Below are 25,879 nucleotides of genomic sequence, written 5' to 3'. Positions count from 1 at the left end.
ATTGCACAAAATGTTTTGCATTTACTTTGTATTTACAGGAATTATGAGATTTCACTGATTTATAATGAGCTTTCATGTGTATTGTACATTCTTAGATGTGTTTTACCATTTAACAAAAGGTGAAAAGGGTGTTTTTACAGACTCATTGTTAGGTTCAGAAGACCAAGCCCTTTGCTTGTAGGTAATTAAAAAAGAATGCTTGTATCCCAGGTTGTATTGTGGTGGATTAAGCTTTGTCAGAATGCTGGATTGCATTGTCAATACCTGGAACGAAGCCAAGGAACTTTTTGCAGATCTAAGTATATTTCTAGAAAATGCTGACATTGTCTGTTGCATGCACCCATCTACACAAACACTAACTACGAACACACGCACACACAACCAACCACTCACCCAAAAACACACACATATACGCAATCACCCACCCACGTATCCATGTACACACACATACAACCAAATACCCAACGGCCCACAAACACAGTCACTCAACCGCCTCTCCACTGACCCACAAACACATAAACACACACCTAACAACCAACACAAAAATGCACACACACACACAGATATTTTCATGGCTATAGGTAATAAGTAATGCTATGTCAAGATTTAAACCTCATTTTTTGCATCATGTAAATGAATGGTTTCACATTAAGTTATATCATTTAATATATTAAGTTAAATATTTTATTTAATGCCTTTGTACATAGTCATTGATCCTGTTTATCCTATGAACATCCATTACACCGCAGTCAAAAAAATACTGCCACCGCTATTGACACTGAAGGCTAATAAGTAGTTGGCTATGCTTTTTAATGCATTTTGGTGCAAGTTGAGTGTACACACCTGTCTGGAAGCCAAGACTAATCAAAGCAACGTGTGTGTGAACTCCTTGTGTAAGATTAATTGCCTTAATTGCATTGAGCTCTACTCAGTGGAGCTGGATGAAGGGAAGTCAGTGTCAATGGCAGGGTAATCCATCTTCATAGCGGCAGCCCCTCCTTTTTCCGCTGCTGGAAAGAAAGGATGGAGCCAGTAAGGGAAGAGAGCTAAGTGGTAGAGGTATTTGCACCAATTTTCTTTCTTTCTTTCTTTTTTTTTTTTTTTTTTTGAGAAGCCTTAGATGACATCAGCTCAAAGAAGAGGTTGAGATGGTAGAGAATGTCTGAAGATCAGTGCTTTCATGAGTATTCAGCATTTCTGCTCGTTTTACAGTTTGTCATTTGTACTTTCTCTTTCACTGATCCTTTTTTTTTTTTTAAGTAGTACATAAGATCTTTCACTCCTAATAATGAATCATTTGGTTATATAAATATATACTTTATAATTCTATATAATATATATATATATATAGAATATAAATAGTTTATATTAAAACAGTTGCCAATTATTAATTATGTGCATAAATAAAAGAAACTTTTTGTGTAATATTAATATTGGTTATTTAAACTCTTTTACAGTTTTAGACTCAGGTAAAAATAAAATGCATAATGCATAATCTCTGTAATATCAATGTAATCTTTTTGATTTAGTTTTTGATTTTGTTACCTTGTGTGGTTCCATATGATGGACTGGCATTCAAGCCAGGGTATTTATCCTTGGCATGCACTAAGTGTTCCTTGGGAAAAGGCTCTGATGCACTGATGCATTGATGAAAGAATTGAGCTGTGTATATTCTGGACATCCTGTGTGTTTTTTGTTGAAAATAGCTGGTTCTAACCAGAACTGAACAAATAGCTTAAGCATGATATGCTGATAGTTTTGGGAAATGAATTAATATTAAGCCTTATAAAAGTAGTAAGCTGTCTGCAGTCATACAACCATCCGCTTTGTTGCAAAGTCGAGAATGTTTTTTGTGATTTTCCTAGTTATCAGTGAGGACTGTTTGAGAGTTGGTGGCGTGTCACTTGTGCCTGAAAAAGGAGCTCATTTTATTCATGCACTTTTTAATGCATAAATGTAAAATGAGCAGTGCAGTGTAATGAGCTCATCTGACGCAACGACTCCATGCACTGTAGAGCCCAGGGGATTAAGCATTACACTGGTCAATTGTGCACTGCAGTTTTAGCTTCTGCTTCATATGTACCGTTTCGTCGAACACCATGCATTGAAATAACATGACTTTCCCGGGTTTATTTTCTAAATAAACAGCATACATTAATGTTGAGTGATTTTGCAATCATTATTCAAAGAATCTAAGATTAATCAATTACAATAAGGTGTAGGCCTATAACAATTGTATTCTATAAGGAGTATATTGTTATAAGTAATGCACACATGAACAAAGAATAGGATTATATAACACAAACTAGACAAGCATAAAATATACATGAGCATAACATTATCACAGCATAACATTACTACTCACAACAGACAGTGGAGAGACAGTGGTGAACAAATATTACATAAAAATCATTTGAAAACAGTCATGTGATGTGGGCAATATGATCAGGTGAGATGCAGTGGCTGATGGACCTAGTAGTTTTGCAATTGCAGCAACCAAGACAATATGAACTCTAATTTTACAAAAGACAAATGTTTTTAATAGGGAGTCAAAGGTATGAGGTAGAGGCACTTGTGCATTTCATCATTTTACGAACACTTGTATCCAGAGTGCCTTGTTAAAGCTGAAAACAGCTGAATATGCAGCAATTCAACGTATTTAGTGTATCAGTAAAAGATTTATAGCTTGTAAAATTAGGAGCTAATGCTTCTTTGAGGTTTAGTTAAGTCCAAAAGGACAATTTCAAGCCTGAGTGAGCGCATAAATAAGTGAATACACAAAAACAACAAGAGTAATACAAGAAACAATGCACAAGAGGGTGGGAGGGGAAGTGAATGCTGTCACACCATGGGAATCAAGGCTCAAATAGCAGAGGCATCAGACGGACAAGCGGATTAACAGCTCCGCAGTCACTATGAATTCATATGACACATTCGACAGCCAATTATCATATCTAATTATAGGCTTCTTAACGCTATCTTCTTAAATCAGAATTGGGCCTTAAATATTAATTTGAATGTCCTTGTAGTATTTATCATCACAATTTATTTGTATGTTGATTTTTGGAGAATAAGAAGTAGCAGCATTTCTTGGATGTAGCTGGTAAGTATTGCACATCTATCAAAAAAAATATTAACGTGTAATGTTTAATAACAGTTTGGTAGGGGGAGTTGGCTAATTCTAGAAGAGTCCTTGCCTTCGATCTCAGCATCAGGCTTCCTCCTGTAACTTCTTATTCACTATTGCCTGTTCCTTGATTAAGGGCTTATTAACTCTTATCCAGAGTGGCTTGGAGATAATGTCATATCCCTCGTTCGCTTCTTATCTTGCTGTCGTAAGGATATTGGAAATTTTCCATCATTGTGAGTTTCCTATTTTGTGCTAAGTAAATACAAGCCAAAGACAAATGTCTCATTCCACCAGGATACAATTAAGTCTAGCAGTTTCTAAAATCTGCGTCCTTCATCATAACAACTTTCTTATGCATTATGTTATTTTATTTATATGACTTGTGTAAGGAGTAAAGCACGTTGTGGAGTGTTATCACTAACATGGAACTCTAAACATTCACTTGTTCCTATATTCATTTCTCTCTCTTTGTCTCTCTCTCTATCTCTCTCTGTATCTCTCTCTCTCTATCTCTTCCTCTCTCTCAGCTTATAATAAGAAAAAAATGATTACAGCTTGTTACATAATTAAAAAAAGTACAAAGCACAAATTTACCTGTTCTATAGATTCTCCCCTGTAGGGAAATACGAAGGAACAGCTTTGCTTTAAAATAATGGCTGAATTTTTTTTTATTGGTGTTCAACATCTCACTGTCTCTGCATTTCTGCAGCTAATTAACAATAGGTTGCTTTGTATTTTTTATCTGCTTTTGCCATACACTTCCCTGTGAATGAGCTGTTACTATTAAAAGAAAATGTATTAGAATAAGAATTTGATTGTTATATAATTTATAGAATGCACGAGCGCTGAAGAGGATACAAGTGCAGTTAAGAGCGTTTATTATAGTAAACATGGAAACAAAAAAACAAAAGGCATACACGTAAATGTTAAACAGGCTTGAGATTAGCAAAAAACATGAACAGGGCTAGGCAAGTATGTGAATGAGAAGCAATACAATATTAAGAAATTGGAGGGAGTAAAACTGAATTGAGAAACAAAATTGTCTCAGTAATTGGCAGTGAACAGGACAAGTTACTAAAACTCAAGACACATAAACGGTGGTTTATCTATACGCATAAATCAGCACGAAAGTGAGACCAGCTGTGAACGGGATTACACATAAACACAAAGACAGTGACAGGACAAGGGGTGGAGACATGACATGAATGAAAAATATATACACAAATCACATGACCAAAACCACACCGTGGTGAGACAGGTACTATGCTAGGAGCTGGTACGTTCTTTGTGGTGGCTATCTCTGTGTGCAGGCATATGGGTGAAAGGCAGAGTCTCTAAAACTACATCACAATATAAAAACAAAATAATTTATTAACACCTTCTGACAATTCTTTTTTTTTTATCTGCTTAAGATGTCTTTAGGACAATTCTTGACGATGTCAGCACTTATTTGTTTCCTTAGGGATCTAAATTCTGGAATGCCTGTTATTAAAATCTACGAATAGCACACAGTAGTAAAACAGTATAAGGATTTTGTATATAGGTGCAAGCATGACAAGTACACAATCAGAATCGGCATCAGGATAAAGACAGCCAGACAGCATAATTGTGTGGGGCTAAGCAAAGCGACTGTGTGTATTGCATGAGATTGCACAAGAGAATCGATCATAGTTGCTCCCTGACCTGCCTAGACTATGCTCCCTGTTCTCTTAAGAATTTTGGAACCATTCAGACCAACAGCACTGCACTACTTCATCAGTCTCACAAACACTGGACCTTTGTCCTATATTTGTAAAACGTAAGGAATAAAATGACACAGTGTGCTGTTCTAGATAAATAATGAACCCTAGGATGGTGGTTAATGTTAAAGAAAAATGTCATAGTATATGTGTAGTATTAGTGAATACTCCACATATGTTATATATTATATACATATGATAAAAATGTACTAAAAAAAAGTAATTTCTTCTCCAGACTCTTTTGTTTCTCTCATTTGAGACTAATAACACAAAAAATATGCCCCTTCTCCTGTCCTAAAGATCTTTCACTTAAAGGCTTCTTTTTTTTTCTTCATAGTTTCCTTCCATTAAAGGTAAATAAATATATCGTCCTCACAGAAAGCTGCTGCATATTCATACCAATTTTTCTTTGTTAAAACACAATGAAAATATGTTATTTTTAGCCTCATATTATATCAGCATCCACCATACATCATGCTCTAAATGCCATATTAAATTTTTTCATCAAGTCATTTAAATTCCTTGCACAGTTTGTAATTGAACATCTGCTTGTAACTGGTGACCGAATCTCTTGTGTACTCATGAAAGAACATCATGTCAGATTAGAAAATGAGGGACAACCTGCTGCCCAAATGCAAGCGCATACACATACCTTCATTGCCATCCAAACATTCTCACCTTGAGAGGATTCGTTTACACGCACAGATGTTTATGTGGCCTTCTTGATTTTCTTTGTTGTTAGGGTTTTTTTTTCTACCGTCCTCTTCCACCAGGGACATTTGGACTGTTTAGTCTTTGGAATGTCATTTGAAAGAGAGCAGTTTCTGTTAAGGGAAAGGCTGAAGCATGCCCTGAAGCTACCAGTTTTCTTCTAACATACCTTCTGTTTCTAAAACAGCCTGCTGCATTGCACAAAATAATCCTGAAAAGGCTCTTTGACCAGCAGGTTGTAATTTGATATGGCATGTTGCAAGGCTGTGCTACAGAAGATCCATACATATAGATTTTTTTCTGGAGTCAATTGGTCAATCACAACGGTGGACAGCACATTGACCACTACTAATGTTATGTTTACTGACTTACACGATTGATATCCGCCGTTAATTAAGGGCAAGGAAGAGCACCTCATTTGTTAGGCCAGTTTTTAGAACCAGGAAAATTGCTTTCTGAAAATGTAAATATATGTGTTAACCAGGAGCATTTTTGCCAACGCTTTGTAAACTATATAATAAAAAATAAAAATAAAAAAAACATAACCTGGTTAAAAATTAATTCAATGTATAAGAGAGGAAAAAAAATGTTTCCTCAGATTAGGTAAATGTGAAACTTAGTAACGATACAAAAGTAGTGGGATTAGATTTATCTTTGGGGAGCCTGGGGTTGATATCATTTTTCAAAGTTAGAACCATCCAGCGCAGCACTGGTAATCCATCTTGGTCCCTGTGTACATTTCAGGCAGCACATATGTGTTGTTTCTAATTCCTAGAAGAATTCCTGTGTAGAGGAAGTGAGAGAAAAGAAAGAGATCATTATCAGTGGGAGATATCAGAGTCTTCTCTTTCTCTCTCTCTCTCTCTCTCTCTCTCTCTCTCTCTCTCTCTCTCTCTCTCTCTCTCTTTCTCCCTCTCTCTTTTCCTCTCTTTTAATTACAAGCACTCTTCCTCTGCTTTCTGAAACTGGGAAAAGACGTAAGCGAAATGAGAAGGCTTAATTGAGATTGCCACCTGTAATGAACTGCATGCACTCTCTATTTGAAGACATCATCTGTACAATTATTTCTTATTTTTTTCTTTTGCCTTTATGCATTATTAACAACAAGGCTGTTTTTTCCAATATGAAGAAAAAAAATGAACGAAAGCATAATAAATTACCTTAGCATGTCAGACCTGTATTAATGCTGTGTTCTTCACATTATTCTGTCCTGACGACTTTTTGGAATTTATCAAGTCAAGACTTGAACAGGAGTGGAGTGGTCTGAGTCAGGAGTTCACATGCTAAATTTGCGCACTGAATAATTGAACAGCACAGAATGTGTTAAGAAAATTAGCTGTGGGAAAGCATCAGGTCAGTATGCACTTCCTTCCAAGGGGCAGGAGGTGTAAAACATGAAACGCAAAATGTTACATTCATGTTACTAAATTCATTTATTTTTCACTTTGACACAGCTAACCGTCTCATTTTACAATAAGTGTTTGGTGGAAGCACAAATTTGTTTTAAAAAGCAGTAATACTGGATGCAATTCAGGCTCCCAGGTCTGGCTCGTTGCCCTCAGCTTTTTATTACTGCTCTGCTTAGTCTGATTTCTGTATAACCATGGAAACTCATAACACCAAAGAAAAGCTTTGAGCCATGGGTCGATACAGAGTGTATGAAATGTCATAAATGTCATTTTAATTTTGTCCCATAAAGCTTTGGCAAACACACATAGACACAGACACACATGCACCAAAAAATGGTTTATAAACCTGTTAGGACCTTTTCTATTAATTTTATAAAATTATAAATTGTTAATATTATATGAAGGGTCACTGGTAATAATAACATCATTTTTCAGTGTAATAAATGGATTTGTACATAAAAAAATATATGTATATTATTCTAAGTGGTGTGTATTCTAAGTGTCCTGGTATTTATCAAGATTTCCAATCATTTCAAAGACCTTAAGGCTCTTTAGATGTCTGTGAAAAAGGGGCACGGCTCAATAACATTATGTTTCTATGTCTGTTTAGCACTCAAATATCTTTTTTTCTTTTTTAATAAATCTATTTTCTTTTATTAAATATGATTAAATATAATATTTCAGCTTGGATACCATTGCCATTACATTCAGCACGGGCTGTAAGTTCTGATGCTGATAATGTACAGTTTCTGATCCTTAGCTCACCTACATCGCAAGAGTGGAGATTGTCAACAAATTCTGTTGGTTTTATTTCCTAAAATATACCAGTAGCACAATTTAATCTAATTAAGGCTAATCTCAGTCCTGATCAGGCAGTTACTTGGTTATGTTTGAATGAACTCTCACTTACACAAGCTTTGAAATATCCCCTGTGTACCTTTCTGCCAAGCAAATAGTGCAGCTTCTATTTTGTAGCTATATTTAGACATGTTTAGGACATGGTTTTTATTAGCATTTGCCCAAATTCAGATCCTGCCAGATGCAATGTCTCGTTAAGATGTTCACTTAAAGGTCATACAAATTTCAAAGTAAATAAAGTAAATTAATACTTTTAAAGTACAAACTGGAATTGCTACATACTAATTTCTGCTGACATGCACAAAAAAAATACTAGATACAGTATTCAGTTATAGAGTTTACAATACAGCAATTGTCCAGACAATGGCAAAACAATCAATTCCTCGTTGAGGTCATGAAGACACATGATCATGGTCTAGCTGGAAAATAATAAATGTCATAGATTTGAAAATATGAATGCACAAATAACATTTGCTAGTCTAGTTAAAATGAAAATATTTTAAATGTTATTTACAAACGTGTCATACATTTATTATTATTTCATAAACTTTCTTATAAATCTTCTATTATATAATCTTATAATAAAGTAATGTTTTATCGTGTATTTGTTGTGTCCAAAAGCTTTTGGATCATTTTTTATTTGAATTTTAATTTCATACAAACACTACTTAACAATTATTCATTAACATAGTATTTACTAATTAGTAATTAGCATAGTTGTTTTATTCACAGCAGGACCTATTTACATATGACCAGAATGATACTTATCTGTCCAGTAAACTGCATCATTCCCAGACAATGTGACTAAAAAAGCCTGGCAAAAACTTCGGTATAAAATGCAATATCAGTTCATTCCAAATTTTATATATATATATATATATATATATATATATATATATATATATATATATATATATATATATATATATTTGATTTTGTCTCAAATGTAAAGTGAACAAGCTTTGGCTGAGAAATGTATCCTGACCTGCAAACAACCTGAAAAAATATATATAATTTAGCAAGTAAGGCAGAGACATTTTGTCATTTGTGCTTTTGTCAAATGGTGTTGTTATTGAATTCCTAAACAATGTTTGTTGCTGTGCTGAGGTTAAATCTGATATATGCTGCTGAATTTAATTTAGAGGATGTTTTTGAAGAAGTTACCTATAATACTTCCACAGGCTCCCAAATAAGCATAGATGGATTCTTTTAACCAATTAAGTCTATTGAAAAGCAGACTCTGACATATTGTTATGTGCTTGTCAGATATGTTATGTAATGAATGTTAGGGTGTACGAGGCACTGAGACAGCCTGATAAAGACTAAAAAAATCAATATCAATTACCTGGCTATTGGAGAACTGTCAAGAGGGGAACAGTTCTTTCCTTCTTTAGTTTTACAACCAAGTGATTTGGTTGTTGGGGTTTTTTTTTGTGTGTTATAAGAAACTAAATAATCTTATGTGACTATAATTGGGGAGTTAACCTTGAGGTTACAGATAGGCAAAAGTAAAGCAGGTACACAAAACATAGCCATCTGTGTAATGGCTCAAATCCTTAGGATTTTCGTTACCTGGTTAAATGATTTTCTCAAAACTATCCTGCAAACAAAAGCCTTATGAGGCATTCACTGTACTTTTTAGCAGCATAAATCTATTTATTTTTCACTAATCTTTTACTTTTAGACTTTCATTATTAAATGGAATTTTGGTAACCTTCACTTAACTAGCCACATTGAGGCAAAAAACTTTTAATTTGTGTGAATGTGTTTGTGTATGAGAATAAATGAATATATATATATATATATATATATATATATATATATATATATATATATATATATATATATATATATATATATACACATAGTCACAGTTTGGTTGAATTTCAGTACGGCTAGGAGGAAGAAATGCAAAATATAAAATGTATTAAATTAAGTAAGAATTAAGTTGGCAAAAAAATGTATTGATACAATTACATTTTATTAAAATTATTAAATAGTTTACATTTGTTAGACCTTATTTGGGTAGTACAGATACTGTATGTATGCAAGTGTGTGTTTTACATTTAATATTTCATTTTCTAAAAATATGCTCTATTTAACTGTTCTACTTATTTCAGCATCATTTAACAAATCTCTTTGTTCCTTCTATCCTTCAATCATAGGTCATAGGTCATTCTATCCTTCATTCATAGGTCATTAATTCAAAACATGAAATCATACATGCATATCGGACAATCAATTGTAATTTACTGATATTTATGTCTACACTGATCAGACATAACATTATGACATTATAACATAATGACAGGTGAAGTAAATAGCACTGATTATCTGTTCATTATGGCAGCTGTTGGTGGGTGGGTTATATTAGACAGCAAGTGAACATATTGCCCCCAAAATTGATGTGTTTGAAACAAGAAAAATGGGCAAGCGTAAGGATTTAAGCAAGTTTGACAAGGGATATATTGTGATGGCTGGACAACTGGGTCAGAGCATAGCCAAAAGTGCCGCTTTTGCAGTGGTCGATATCTATCAAAAGTAAGAACCATTGGTGAACCAGCAACAGGGTCATGGGCAGCCAAGCCCCATTGGTGCACATGGGGAGTAAAGGCTGACTTGTGTGGTCTGATTCAACAGGTGAGTTTGTTTGCTTTGCAGTTTGTTTTATAAGGGGCTGCATAGCTACAGACCAGTCAATACTAGGCAGGTGGTCATAACTTTTTGCCTGATCGGTGTAGATATGTTACAATTAGACATGTCACCTGTGTTGGCAATGTTTGGTGTTAGTGGTGTTTGATGTTTTAGTCTTAAAGTTAGGGTTTCCATTTTTATACACCAAAGAGTTGATGTGGCTGCAGGCCAAAAACAAGAAACACCTGATTCCTCTTCCAGAACCCCAAAAGTTAAGCAAAACAATAAGCTAGATACAAAAGAAGACTAAGAGCGAGCAGAGTTGCAGTCTAGATATATTTATTAAACACTTCACCAACAGAGACACAAGGGGGTACATATAACAACAAATCAATCTAGAGTGGAAGAAAAAACACCTGAACATGAATGAGATGCAATGTGCCACTTGCATTCACTACTGTGGTTAATTTCTATTTTGTAATAATATGGTGTTTCTGGCAGCACTGTTTGCATTTGCTAGTGCAGCGAGATGGCGATTTGTCCTTCAGGTTTCTCTATTTTTTTCCCTATATTCATTTAAGCATCATTAATGTTCACTTTAAAGACACTGACAAAAAAATAACAGCAAATATAGAAAATGAAGCAGAAACACAGTAGTAGAGTAACATGGCAGTATTTGTGTCATAATCCAATTGGGATATTAACCAATAACAAGACAGGAATAGAAAAAAGAGCAAATGTAAATATAACCACGTGGAACATTAAAATTCTTGTTTCTAAAACATGGATTTGCTCTATCTTAGCAACAAAATTTTACTGTTACTCCTAGACCAATTTACAAATATAATCTTGGCCTCAATCTTATCTTGCTTTTTGGCATCGATGTTAGCGAGGGACTTGGTGTCCCCTTGAGCTCACCTGAATCTGATAGCTGTTTGATCTGTTTTGAATTTCAGATAAGTATGAACTTCGGCACCAATCCTACCTATGTCGGAAGTGTGTGTTCACACCTCTTGCAGTTAAAGCACTCATAGATAACCTTCTAGACCTGAAAGAACTATGCAGTGTAACTTGAGCCCAGCTTGATCAAATGTTTGAAGGGGTAAACAGAGCTCTAAAATCTTAAACAGCATTCCAATATTTCATAGAAAAAACAATGTTATGTTCCCACCTTGGCTAGGCCTAGAGGAGTTTGGGAACAATAACCATTTAGTTGTTATGGGTTGTTTGGACAAAAAGCAGGACCAGAGTTTAGAGTAGTTATTGTTTTAATAGTCAAGTGCAGTAAGGTAACAAACAGTTTCCCAGAGTGTTTCACAGAGTCAAGAAGACTAGACTCACACCGGCAAAAGAACATGGACAGTGCCAAAGAAATAAACATAAGAAAAAGGTCTACTCTAGGCTGTATTTTGGAAGCTTAACCTAACTAACAAACAGCAACAGACTAGCTGACTCCTCTAGGCTATGCTACCAGAAAGTACAGTGGGTGAACGGAAGGCTCTGCCTCCTCTGGTCGGGCTCTTGTTTATCATTTGTCCTTTTTTCCAAGCCTCCATTATAATTACCAGGTGGCTCCACCTATAGATAGTAAAGAGCTAAAGACAGAGCCAACAAAAGGGGGGAGGGGGAACCAGTAGAAAAACAACAGCAGACACGTAACAAACAACTATTAAAATTCTTGGAATGTCCTGTAGTTAACTTACAAATAAGTGTCTTCATAGTATGCACAAAGATGACAGATACATTTGTTTTTGAATATATAACTAGTTCCATTAAGTATCATCATGCTCTTGTTTCAGCTAACTCAAGAGTAATACTGGATTCTTATTTAACACTGCCGCATCAATGGAGCTTCCTCAAAGCCCCATTGGTAATTTGCAAGCTTAATAATAGTCTTTCTCATGTAAGCTGATGATACACAATTATAATTATCAGTTCTGCACTATTCAGCAGCGTAGCTACAAAGAAAAAAACATCAAAGATCCTAAAGCCTTGCCGAATAGAAACTTGTTCTAAACTATAGAAATACAAAAACAAAGATATTCAGTTTAAAATCTATATGCAATATGGTGGATCATTGTTTAAAAAACATGACAGAAAAACTTGTACATGCTTCCCTGACCTTCATATTGGTTAGGAATGTGTTGATGGGTAGCTGCTGTGCTTCCCTTTCTTACTTTTCTTTTGTGTCCGTCCTAGAAAATAGCCGACCTGGCTACTCCAGTCTCCTTAAAATCTATTCATGAAACTGCTACAGTCTCCTCCAAATGCATTAGAATGACAAAGACCATTCTTTTGTTCCATCCTCAGCTAGTGTTATTCTTCTTAGCTGACCTTTTAAATGTCTGTTTGTTACTATACCAGTGGTTATTTTCTTTTTCAAGACATTCCAAATTGCTGTATGTTCAATGATTGATTTTTTTCTCTCGCTCAGTTTCAGAATGGTTTGCTTTTCTTGTGTAGACAGTTTTCTGGTCTTCATGTTGATTTAATATATTTAACAACAAACAACTCTTCACAGGTGAAACCCAGGGCTGAAATCAAGAGTAGACATTTGGAGCTTTTAAGTGTTTAAAACAGTCAGTCTCACAGAATACCTGGGCAACAAGTCACACCTGTGAGTCACATTACATTCAAAATAAAAAAAATAGGGTTCAAACAAATGTTTAAGTTGTTTAACACATCTGGAGTTACATATCAGGAAGCTGACATTCTGCTCTATTGGTTCATATGCAGGTTTGGATCTCAAACTCAGATGGATGAAGTGTATAGCAAAATATAAAGCAAATAATAGAATTGGCCTGCTATTCCAATACTTTCAAAAGGGACTATAACAGTAACTACTATTTACTGATTTAAGAGTAAGAGAAAGGACAGGATTGACCCATTTTCTAAGCCTGTGTGCATATATAGTGAATCAGTGTTGGCGGTGTTTTCTTGATGTGGTAGTGGTCTGTGTAGTAAAAAAAAAAAGAAAAAGAAAAAGAATGACATCCCAGTGCAGGATATCATGCAAATAAAAATGATTAAAAAAAAAACAATGAACGTATTGCCGAGTCCATGCTGATTCCATTTAATCAGAGTACTGATTTATACACCTTATCTACCATGTTACACCATAGTACCTATGACTCTGTAGTACTGTATCTCTCAAGATGAGTGCTGTCACCTCCGATCGCCATCATGTGCAAAAAAAAATATAACCACTACAGAAATGACTCATATGAATTATTAATTTGTAGTCATACTGTATGTACAGTTACCAGACACTTTAAAAGGAACACCTGTACACCTGCTAGTCTCCTCTGATTTTCGTGCACGTCTATTTGTAGTGTTTACACAAAATGGTGCCCAAAAAAGAAGTAGAAGAAAAAAATGACAGAGAAATGATAAGAGAGGTAAAAGAATATTGGCCAGCCAGGATTGAGCTGACAGAAAATGCACAGCAACTCAGATAACTACTCTATGGTGAGCAGAAAAGCATGCATAACACAGCAGATGGGCTACTACATCAGAAGACCACATTGGGTTCCAGTCTTTTCAGCCAAGAACAAAAATCTGAGGCGACAGTAGTCACAGACTCGCAACTAAACAGTTTAAGATTGGAAAAAGACCAAGTAGAATGTCTGATGCCATTTAACACTTTTTTTTTGCAATTACTTTGCCAAATATGTGTTTACTACAGTATCTCAAAATGTGATTATAATGTATCAGACTATGGCAGTGAACTTAGCATTATTTGCTTCAACTCATATTGTATGTAGCAAACCTTTTCATACATGTGCAGTTATCTCACAACTGTCGTGTGATTGTGTATAATTTTCTAGTTACATCAGAGCCCCAAAAAATGATGTAAACAATTTAGTTATGAACATTTCTCTACATATGTTTATTTCCAGCCTGCTTTTGACACAAAAAAAATCAGAATTAACAAAATTGTACTATATCAATTCAGGTTGTTTAAAGTTGTTTAAATTACCTGCAGGTACACCGAAAACAGACATTTTGTAACATAAGAATTCATATTCTAAAATAGCACATGCATATGTACATTGTGCACTCAAGGACTAAGACTATGGATTCAGATAAACCATGTATGTCTGTGCATATTCACATGTATAACAGCCTCAGGTGCTTATAGAATGAAGTAAAACCAGAGACCATGTGCAGTTAGCTGCAGCATAGAGGCAACAAATTTAACACCGCAGAGCACCTTCTTAATTATTTCTGTACAATTAAGGTGCAGCACATATTGACCTTGATCCAAAATGTAGGTGTGATTTCCATGATGGTGTGTTGTTTGCTCCACTAAAAAAGACTTTAGCAGCAAAAATCTTACTAGCAGGTACATAATATAAGTAGCGTGCAAGTTCTGCTAATTATGATATAGGCTGTCATGTTTTCCAATGATCTCATCATAGCTGATGAAATTATAATTAAATTAGCATGTAGATTCACACTCTGAACTGGTGTTTTAGACTCAAATCATATTGAAGATGTATGTCACTTCTGAATTGGATTTGCTTTTATAGGTTATATTAAGTGGAATAGATATTGCAAGTGAGTGGCAGGCATAAGAGCTTTCGAAAGTTTCTAAACGATACAACCCCTCAGGGCAAGCCCCTTTTCAAAGATGTAGGGCTGATGATAGTTTTATTATTTCACTTGCAATCTAATTTTAGGAAGCTAGCCATCAGAAACAAATTACCATTTACTCATTTCATATCAGGGGCCATAATAGCTCAGCAGTTAAGGTTCTCTGCCAGAGTTCCCTCCAGGAGAATCCTCACTTAAAAGTTGTTTTGGATCAATGAAAGTAAATGGGATTTCTTTTTTTTCTTCTTTTTTTTTTTGCATGGGATAAGATTTAGTTTTTTCAAAATTTAGTCAGAAAACTGAAGGGGCAATTACAGGAATAGCCCCTTAAGCTTCTGCAATTTCACTTCACAGTGGGGAAGTTTCTTCTGACACCACACTTATTTTTGGGTCACCAAAAGTGTGTGCGTGTGTGTGTGTGTGTGTGTGTGTGTGTGTGTGTGTGTGTGTGTGTGTGTGTGTGTGTGTATGTGTGTGTGTTTCACACTACACAACATGTTCGGGCCATGTGTAGGGATCTACTAAAATATGTTATACATGTGCCCGTAAGCCAGCATAATCCAGAAAATGGTACTTGGGGTCATTGTGTTACTGTGGAGGAAGATGCATTAATAATTCATCAATTCAATATAGACTTGGCTGTGTGTGTGTGTGTGCCTCTCTAAAACAGTACTGCATTCTAGACCTTGTTCTGGTGAATGGGAAAATCTTACTCCATAGTATGTCCTTCTATAGTCTATTTTGGAGCAGAATGCTTAGAGGCTTTGCTTCTTTTTTAACAATTACTGATTCTACCATGAAACATTTTGTGAAGTAGATTTTTTTAATTAATAATTTATATATTTCATATTACACATTTCATATTTCACATTCTGTATTTTTTTTTATTTACGGAAAGGTAACAAGAACATGATGAAGCATGCTGTTTTATATAAATAAAACAGTACATCTCTGAATTGTATGATTTAATGAATTACTATGTATTTCTATTATTGACATATAAGGGGACATAATTAATATAATCTGGTCCTTAGCAGGTCAACCTCAGATAAACAACACATGACATAGAGTATTGTGCAAAAGATCTAGGCAGGTGTGAAGAAATGCTGCAAAGTAGGAATGCTTTTTTTTAAATACATTTTCAAAATGCGAAGTTAGCAAACAGAAGAAAAAGATCTATATCAAATCAATATTTCTTATGACTACATTTGCACACTTTGTACACTAAAAAAAACAGGGATTTTGTAGTATCAGTGTCACATGTATGATTAACCAATTACATCAAGCAGGTGTACATGATCATTAATTTCATATGTCAAGTCAATTCAAGAGGTTTTTATTATCATTTCAGCTATATATAGCTGACGCAGTACTGGGCATTGTCCCATACACATAAAGTGCATCGTGTGCAACCTGGTGCAAACATACAACACAAGACACAAAATAATGCCACCAGTGAACCTACTGTATGTTACACAGTACAGTGTGCAAAACAGAACTGTATACAGGAGTGTACTTGTAAATAAACACAAAATGTAAACACAAAAGGCTGTGCAAAACAGCAATAGCAGCAGTCAAATGGATGTGCAAAAAAAACAGCATATAAACAGTTATGTAATAATAAAATAATATAATATGGGTGGTGCTGAAGACACGGATGTGTGAAATGAGTATTGAGTGTGTGTTTGAGTTTAGAGTTGTTGCAGCTTAGTAACACACAGTTGAGTGAATGTGTGCGTGTGAGTTTTAGATCAGTTCTGTGTGTTGAGGAGCCTGATGGCTTGAGGGGAAAAACTGTTGCATAGTCTGGATGTGAGGCCCAAATGCTTTGGAACCTCTTCCCTGGTGGTAGGAGAGTAAAAAGTGTGTTTGAAGGGTGTGTGGGGTCGTCCACAATGCTGTTGGCTTTGCGGATGCAGCGTGTTGTGTAAATGTCCGTGATAGAGACTCCAATAATTTTTTTAGCCGTCCTCACTATCCTCTGTAGGGTCTTGTGATCCGAGAGGTGCAGTTGCCAAACAAAGACAGTGATGCAGCTGCTCAAGATGCTCTCGATGATCCTTCTGTAGAACATGGTCAGGATGGGGGGAGGGAGATGGGCTTCCTTCAGCCTTCTCTGGAAGTAGAGACTCTGATGGAACCCTTGTTTGAGTGACCATGTGAAGTTCTTCGCCAGATGAACACCAAGGAATTTGGTGCTCTTGAAGATCTTCATGTAGGGACTCTCCCAGACAAAGATTTCGAAGCAGACTGCTGTTAGGATATGCAGTCCAAGCTATTTTGAAGAAACACAAAGAAATGTGCAATGTTGTGTACTTTTGAGCAGTGGTCAGCCAAGAAAACATTGTGCAGCAGATGTATTTCACATGATGCTTACTTGCTTTCAACATAGGAATTTGTCCAGCAGTGCTATCAGTAAACTAGCAGAAATCTGGCAGAAACCAGGTGGACATAGGTACACCCATCTACTGTTCGGAGAAGTCTAGCCATGGAAACAAGGATATGCATATCAAGTATGCATGAAAACATAGGAACTGGGGTCCAGAAAAATGGCAGCAGGTGCTCTGGCCTGACGAGTCAAAATTTTTTATTTTTGGCTGAAGCAGAAAGCAAGTTTGTTGAAGGGCTGGAGAGTAGTACATTAATGAATGTTTTCAGGAAACAGTGAAGCTTATTGGAGGTTCCTTGCAAGTTTGAGGCTTAATTTCTGAGGAAAGACATGTAACAAATGCCTCTTTACATATATATATATTTAAAGAATAAACATTGTTTGGATATGTTTGGCGATAATGCACAGCTAGACATTGGTGAAAGCCAAAAGCGGCAAATCAGCACAAATACTTCATTCCACCTGTCAAGCACAGTGTTGAAGGCAAGATGATTTCGGTTTGTTTCGCAGCCACAGGACCTTGGTAACTTGCAGTCATTGAGTTTGCCACAAACTCCTTTGTATACCAAACTATTCTGAAGTCAGATCTGAGGCCATCTGTCCAATCGCTAATGCTTGGCCGGAATTGGGTCATGTAACAGAACAATTATCCCACACGCACCAGCCAATCTATAACAGAATGACTGAAAAGAACAAAATCCAAGTGTTACAACGGCCCAGTCAATATCCAAACCTCAACCAGACTGAAATGCTGTGAGCTATAACCTGCGCATATACAAATGCCCTGCAGACCTGCAAGAAATACTGTAAACAAAGCCAAAATTACTTCACAATGATGTTATGCTAATAAGATTATTTCAAGATATTGCTGCTAAAGGTGGTTCTACAAGCTATTGAGTCATAAGGTGTATTTAGTTTTGCATGCATGGTTTATGCATGTCAGCTTAATCTTTTGATATAAAAAACAAAAAAAAGAGAAAATGTATTTTGTCATGTGTTGTTTATATTTATATTTATTATAATAATAGTTATGGTTCAGTACTCCTGTCATCTGGAATAAGTCTCAAACCGTCCCTGCTCCAAATCATTAAGCTTCCACCTCAATGTTTAACTGTGGTTGTGAGGCAGTCTGATCACATCTTCTCTCCTGTTCTTACATACTGTTAGAGCCAAAAATGTAAAAACTGGACTCATCTGTCCACAGAATTCGTTTTGTCATTCAATATCCAATTCTTAAATGTGTTTTTGTTGCATAAATGAAAGGGACATGCATCTGCCTCAGAAACTATAAAAGACTAGGTGTATTTTTTTTATTTTATTTTTTCGAGCCATAAAGGGATGTTCAACTGTGTGTATCGTTGCAAATTTACATGTTCGGCATGTAAAACTCCACTTCCTACAGTTACTACAGTAGTGTTAGACACATCATCATCATGGATATATGGCAAGCGATAATTTTGGCTTAAAATATGGAATTATGCCAGTTGAAGTTGGAAAAGATAGAAATGTGTTATAAAATGTGTCTTTTCCTGGATCTATTTTTGCTAAAAGGTTTACAATTCAACAGAACATTTGGCCATACTGTGGCTAAAATTTCACTTGCTTGATATTAATTAGTTCTTTATAGAGCTGTTGTATGAAAGCACAACACTCCCAATTGTGTGATTATACTAAATATTCTATGGACATTCAGTAAAATCACAGTACACATTTAGATTATGATAAGCGTCCACCAGACAAATCCCTGTGAATGAGCTGTAACATTAAGTACAGAAAGTACATATTAATATAAACCTTAGATTACTGCCTACACTGTACTGTTATGGTAAATAAATAACATTTCAACCATTTAGAACAGAGCTTTCCACAGGGTTGTATTAGTTCAAATAAATGCATATATTTGGTCTGTGTAATTATGGGAAAAAATATTTCGTGTTACATGACCTGAATCTTTAATCTGTATTTTATTCCCACTTTCACCTACTGTCAGGAATATCTGTTAGCATGGGAAGCATGATTATGGTGTGGCTCATGAATATTGTTTATATTGCTAATAATCAAGATTAATATAATATAGTTGCATTTCATTTTGATGAATTGTTGAATAATTAAGTCTAGGCCATTGATGTAAGGATTGCAAATCTTAATGCAAATAGATCACTTAGCTTTCTCCTACACCTAAAACCTCTTGTGTTTAGAAAATCCAAGGTCACATGGAGCCTTAATTGCTATTAAAGCAAGTGGAAAATATCTGATGGGGGAAGACAGTGGTCATATGAACAAAGGTGAGAAGGAACACAGGTTTATAGCTTAAATTTATTCCTAGCAGGTGTGAAAGAAGGAGAGAGTGGAGTGAAAAACGGCCATCAAATGATCTACAAACAGCAATGCTATTGCTCTTTATTTATTTATTTTTACTTTGTATTTTTTTACGGGTCCCACAGTAAGATGCATTCAGATTCAGCATCTTAAATTATTACATTTATGTGTACATTTACAGCATTTGGCAGATGGCCTTATTCAGCATGACTTACAGAATTGCTTGTAATCTAAATCAAAAATATATACTTGTGCTATAACATTGATGTCAGGTTATAAAAATACTATAGTCACTGATATTTTGTATAGTACAGTTGTTTCAAAATATTTTGACAGTAGTACAAATAGTCGCTGGTTTTGAGTAGGTGGCATGGTTTCACAGTGGGTAGAATTGCTGCTTCAGAATTCCAGAGTTCTGTTAAATCATGAGCTCAGGCTTAGGTTTCTGTTTGTGTGGACTTTCCTGGGTTTTTCCTGGGTTTTATCTGGATCCTCCAGTATATTCCCCCTGTCCAAAAACAGGCAGGAGAACATATTGGCAATGGTTAATAGACCATAATTTGTTTGTAAATGCTGCAGTTAGATGGACTTTGGAGTGAATTCTCTTACTCAGTGCGCTAACCAAAATCCAGTGAATACTGAAGATGAATAAATTATTGTATGTCACGCTACAACATAAATAGTTACACATTGTTTACATATTTAAAGTACAGACATTTGTTTGGATTTGTGTAAGATCCACATATGGTATTGTACTTATGCACATAAATCACTAAATCGCAGAGTACAGTTTTCTTTTTTTTTTTTTTACCAGCTTCCATTTAAACATAACCTTACAGTTGCTCTAAATAACAGTATTTAAACTATTATTTAAATAGTGATGAACATAAAACTTCATGTAAAATAGACAATGTGATTAATAGACGATTTCCAGTTACTTCATGGATTTGGGAAAAATGTCAGTATATGCATTGTAATGTAATTTAAAAGCTAAAAAATATAAATGTAAACTTGAGTGACGGTTTATTTTCCAAACATTTAAAGTAGGACATATTGATAAGATCATGAATATATTTATAAGGAATGTGCAAAAAGGTTTGATTGACAGTTGGATGACTTCTGTAGGTATTGAAGACAAGTTATTTTACATAGAGCTAATGAACCTTGTTTCATTCCACACCATTTCTCACATTACAAGATCATAAAATTTGTCATTAAACTAATTTTGAAAACGGTTCACTGTTCACTGAGGAGAAGGGCCTTAATCCGGTTTTGCACCTTTGTGTCTGTGTGTGACAAATGGTAAGCATTCTAGCAAAGTCTCATTGGATTGCAGGAACACTTTATATATCGAGACAGCTATATCTTTTTTCTTTCACTGTGCCACAATGTTATTGAGTTTTGTTATAAGGATCCGGGTTCAGAGTTTATTAGGGACAAGAAAGCTCCAAACCTAGCAGAGTATCTTTAATATTTTTCTAGCATTCTGTCATAGTTAGAGATGATACTGATGCACACTAAGGGGGCAACCTAATGTCTGTGCAGTAAGGAGGGTGTAATGCAGAGACAAAATTAGTGCTTACAATACAATATTCCTATCAGCTTGCAGCTAAAACAGGAAGTGGTCATGGTCTATACTAAACAGCAATCAATCAAGTTATTAATTAATGCCTAAAATACAGTCAATCAACAGAAACTTTTATTTGATCACATACTACAATATTTTACATTGATATATTATTTGATTGAAAACTTTCAAATTCCAATATGCTAAGTGTTTATACATAATGTATATATACATACATATATACAGTGCAACCTCGATACTCACAGGAGATACGTTTTATGACCCCTCGCGAATAACAAAAAATCTCTCCATTTTATGGATCCTGTTTCGAAGGGAATTGTACATGTACTGCGCTGTAAACTCAAACAAAATTTTGAATTACTTTTTATAAATGTTTTATTTACTAATTGAAATAGATAATACAATAATAAAATAGTTTTATTATTTCTATGTAATCTGTTAGTACAAACTCTGTTTTGAAATAATACTCTGAACTTCCGAGTCACTCGCGGCTTCTTGCGAAATATCAGATTTTCCGCAAGTTACTCTTAGTCAGGCTCTAAATGAAAAGTCGTGAACTATCAAGGTCTTATTGAGTGTCAAGGTCATATGTTTGTACAGCATTTATTTAAAGTTGGATTTAAAGCATGAAAACAAACCAAATGATAATCCAAATATCATAAACATAAAACAATTGTGGGTCAATCAATAAACAACTTAAACTGGGCAAAAACAACAAGATCACAAAACCAAAACGAGGTCAAAAACTGGGAAAACAAAGCCCAGAACAAAGGCTTGTTAAACAGCTGAGAACAGGACCAACTTAATGTATAACTTTACTGTGAAATGAATGAATCATAGTTCTTTTAAACGGTTGCTGTTATGAGGGTTAGGGTTAGGGTTAGGGTGTGACTGATTAGTCTGAGTGTGTGTTGGGAGTTGGAGTCCAGGGCAGCCATGTTTGAAAGCTTTTATGTCTGATAGGAAATGGAGTTTCCATTTTCCACCTGACACTATAAATAAATGTCCCTAGTCTTCCCTTGCGTTATTCAAAATAAGGCACGTCCACTTTCAACTGATTAAATTGTGCATGTCAATAAAATATAGCTGAAGCTTACACATTTGCTTCATTACTTTAATACAATTGTGAGTCCATATATTTCATTTAAACTGTCAACTGTTGATGAGTTGCATCTGCTAATGAGTCAAGCACTATATTATACAGTACTGCCCTCTACTGTAAAGTTATGAGCTATCATTATTTTTGCTTTCTTTTTTTTTAACTTCCATTAGTGAAGAGAGATAACATGAAAAATTAAACAGAACTCTTTCTTTTGTGGTTGTGTATTTACAATTTTGATGAATGATATCTTATTTTGCAGAATGACTGTTCTGGAGAGCGGAAGTCTGCGAATATCCAATGCCATGAAATCAGATGCCGGCCTCTACACATGCGTGGCGCGCAACCAGTTCGGCGTAGCAAGCAGCTCAGGGACGCTGCTGGTGAAAGGTTTGGTTTGATGCATACAAATGATTACAATTGGCACTTATAAGATTTCTATCCCAGTTCTCATTATTTGAAGCCGTTTTGCATGCTACCACCCCTGCCTTCTTCTCCTCATTCTGTTCAATATAAATTGCAAAATAGAATACTTCCACACTATGATCTCATTATATGAAACCGCAACCATTCCGACTGATTTTAAGGAGTTTGTTAGGAGCAAATGCGGCATGGCTAGCAAATTTTAGAAAATAAGGCAAGTGTTTTAATTCCTAATGAGATAACATCGGCGTATACTGTCACAACCGCAGCATGTGGGAGCCTCGGGGACCCCGGATCTGATTCCTGTCTTGTCTCTGCTTTGGAGATTTATTATGCAGCATTAAATATGAATGAAAGTGCTCGGCACCGTGTGTGTTGTGAATCAGAGGAGGGGAAAAGGAGTTTCAGGAAGTAACCATCGCACCGGTTGAAAGAACGTTAATGCAAGATAATTATATCTCATAATCTTAAGTTTTATGCTATCAGAGACAGATGCCTTCCTGCATTACTCATTCCTCATGCCTTCACTGTACTTAAATATTCCGTTAAACAAAAGCACTTCAGATATAAACTCAATTTCAAAAGTCAAATATTTTTCACAACTACATATTAATTCATGTCAAACCAAGTGCTATTAAAGCTCGAAAATCAATTTTGCACTATCAGTAAACATGTAGTCATGGAGTTATTAATTTCATGTATGACAAGAGGAAAAATGGAGAGTGTGACCAATATTGACTAAAACACAAAGTGAAATGATTACCTTGGCATACATGTCAGTGTAAGTGATGTCATTTTGGCAGCAATATGTCACAGCTCTTAGTCTCAGTGAAAAGTAATTGGTGAGCACTGATTCAGGAAGATAGATTTAGTCAATAAAGAGAGCAAGAATAAAGAAGCATGTTTAATTAAGGACACTAAATTCTATACTTTCTAAATGCAAGTGCAAGTTCAGTACACCAGAATGCAAAAAGAATCATCAGAATCTGTTTACTTAGGGGTTTAGTTGCTTGTAGTTTTTTATGTTTTTAGTGACTGCTTTAATTAGCTCACTTTATTTTTCTCTCAACAATACTGTAGATGTCAGTTGAAGAGAAATGTCTTTATATAGCACTTATCATAGTTATAAATTGCTGAGTGTTATTTTAGTTTTAAATATGTAAAAGACCATCAAAACAGCTTAGTAAATAGTTAGTAAAGCTTAAAATAGCTTAGTAAATAGTACATAACAAAGGTTTATGCACTTCACTGTTACCCAAAATTTAAATAATTAGCTATATTCACTGTACAACAGGGCTGTTTTATTAATTGCACCCTAACTATATTCTATTTTTGTTAAAAGGAATTATATGTACCAGAGTTTCTTCTTGGGATAAATAAAGTACATTCATCTACCTTCTTCCACCCAATCATCCATCCAGTTATATCTATCTATCTATCTATCTATCTATCTATCTATCTATCTATCTATCTATCTATCTATCTATCTATCTATCTATCTATCTATCTCTCTCTCTCTCTCTCTCTCTCTCTCTCTCTCTCTCTCTCTCTCTCTCTCTTTTCTGGCTGTCTGGCTGTCTGTCTGTCTGTCTGTCTGCCTGTCTGCCAAGGCAACAATAAGAGACTTATTGTTTATAGCTGCTATAACATATATGTGAATATTAACATGTTTTATGGTGTACCACAACATTGAACATAAACATTTGGAACATAAACTTAAACTTGCCTAACAAAAACATTATTACTGATAGCAAATGGTTGTGGTATAAAAAAATATACCTTAACAGCCCAGCCTGAATAACTTTACTCCATATACACCAACCAGGCATAACTTTATTGTCGCTGGTCAGGCATAACAATATGTCCACCTGCCTAATATTGTGTTGGTCCCCCTTTTGCTGCCAAAACAGCCCTGACCCATCAAGCATTAACAGCATTAACTTCTTCAGCATTTTGAACTACAGTAGCTTGTCTGTTGGATCGGCCATTGCTCCCCTTGTACATCGACGAGCCTTGGCTGCCAATGACCCTGTTGCCGGTTCACTACTGTGTTTTCCTTGAACCACTTTTAAAAGAGATACTGACTGAAAACTGCAGACAAGGAACAACCCACAAGAGCTGCAGTTTTGGAGATGCTCTGACCCAGTCGTCCAGCCATAACAATTGGCCCTTGTCAAACTCGCTCAAATCTTTTCATTGGCTATTTTTGCTTCTAACACAGCAACTTTTAGGATAAAAAGTTCACCTGTTGCCTACTATATACCACCCACTAACAGGTGCCATGATGAAAGAGATAATCAGTGTTATTTATATTATGTCTGGTTGGTGTACAGTGCTGTTCACCTCAAGAATATTTACTGTCTATGTTTCAACTAGAATATTCATTATAACATGTAAGTCTGGATTATTGTTTGCAATAATTATAGACACTACAGACACACAGATCACATTCTGTTATGACTATAGATATGTCATAGCCAAACATGGGTCACCTTGATCAAAAACAGAAGTAAGACAGGAAGATCTGATTCAAAATGACTATATTATATTATATTATATTATATTATATTATATTATATTATATTATATTATATTATATTATATTATAATAATTATTATAATATGATTATTATTATTAGCATTATTATTATTCTTAGTAGTAGTAGTACTAGTATTAATATTTTTTATATTTTCTCTCTTAGGAATTTAGCTGAAATGATGAATTTTGCTTTTAAGCCTGTGCTCTAAAATATATATTGAATGTGTATTTTTCAAGGTACATGATAGAAAATAAATGTACTATTCAATCACTTTTGTACTGAATACTGCAATAACAACACCCTGAAAGACACTTGTTTTTCTTTGCTCCATTCATCTCAATTTTCCTTCTTTTGACATCACTTCATCAGTTTATACCTAAAATACATCCCTAAATGACTCTCATGCAGAGAACTTGTAATGCATTTGAAACAAAAAAAGATAAA

General features: G+C 35.1%; 1 protein-coding gene across 1 annotated transcript in view; it reads left to right on the top strand.

Annotated features, from left to right (window-relative positions):
* Positions 1–25,879, top strand: part of cntn4 (contactin 4) — a gene marked incomplete at its 5' end in the record, with an annotated part of 127,180 nt that overhangs the window by 72,779 nt on the left and 28,522 nt on the right. The window contains one exon of the mRNA XM_046846325.1: positions 22,735–22,862. Within this exon, the coding sequence (XP_046702281.1) occupies positions 22,735–22,862 (128 nt within the window). The remainder of the gene's footprint in view (positions 1–22,734; positions 22,863–25,879) is intronic.

Source organism: Silurus meridionalis, chromosome 1, assembly GCF_014805685.1.
Source record: "Silurus meridionalis isolate SWU-2019-XX chromosome 1, ASM1480568v1, whole genome shotgun sequence".
Classification (NCBI taxonomy): Eukaryota; Metazoa; Chordata; class Actinopteri; order Siluriformes; family Siluridae; genus Silurus; species Silurus meridionalis.
The sequence above is the reverse complement of the archived record's forward strand: the minus strand, read 5'-3'. Positions and strand labels throughout refer to the sequence as shown.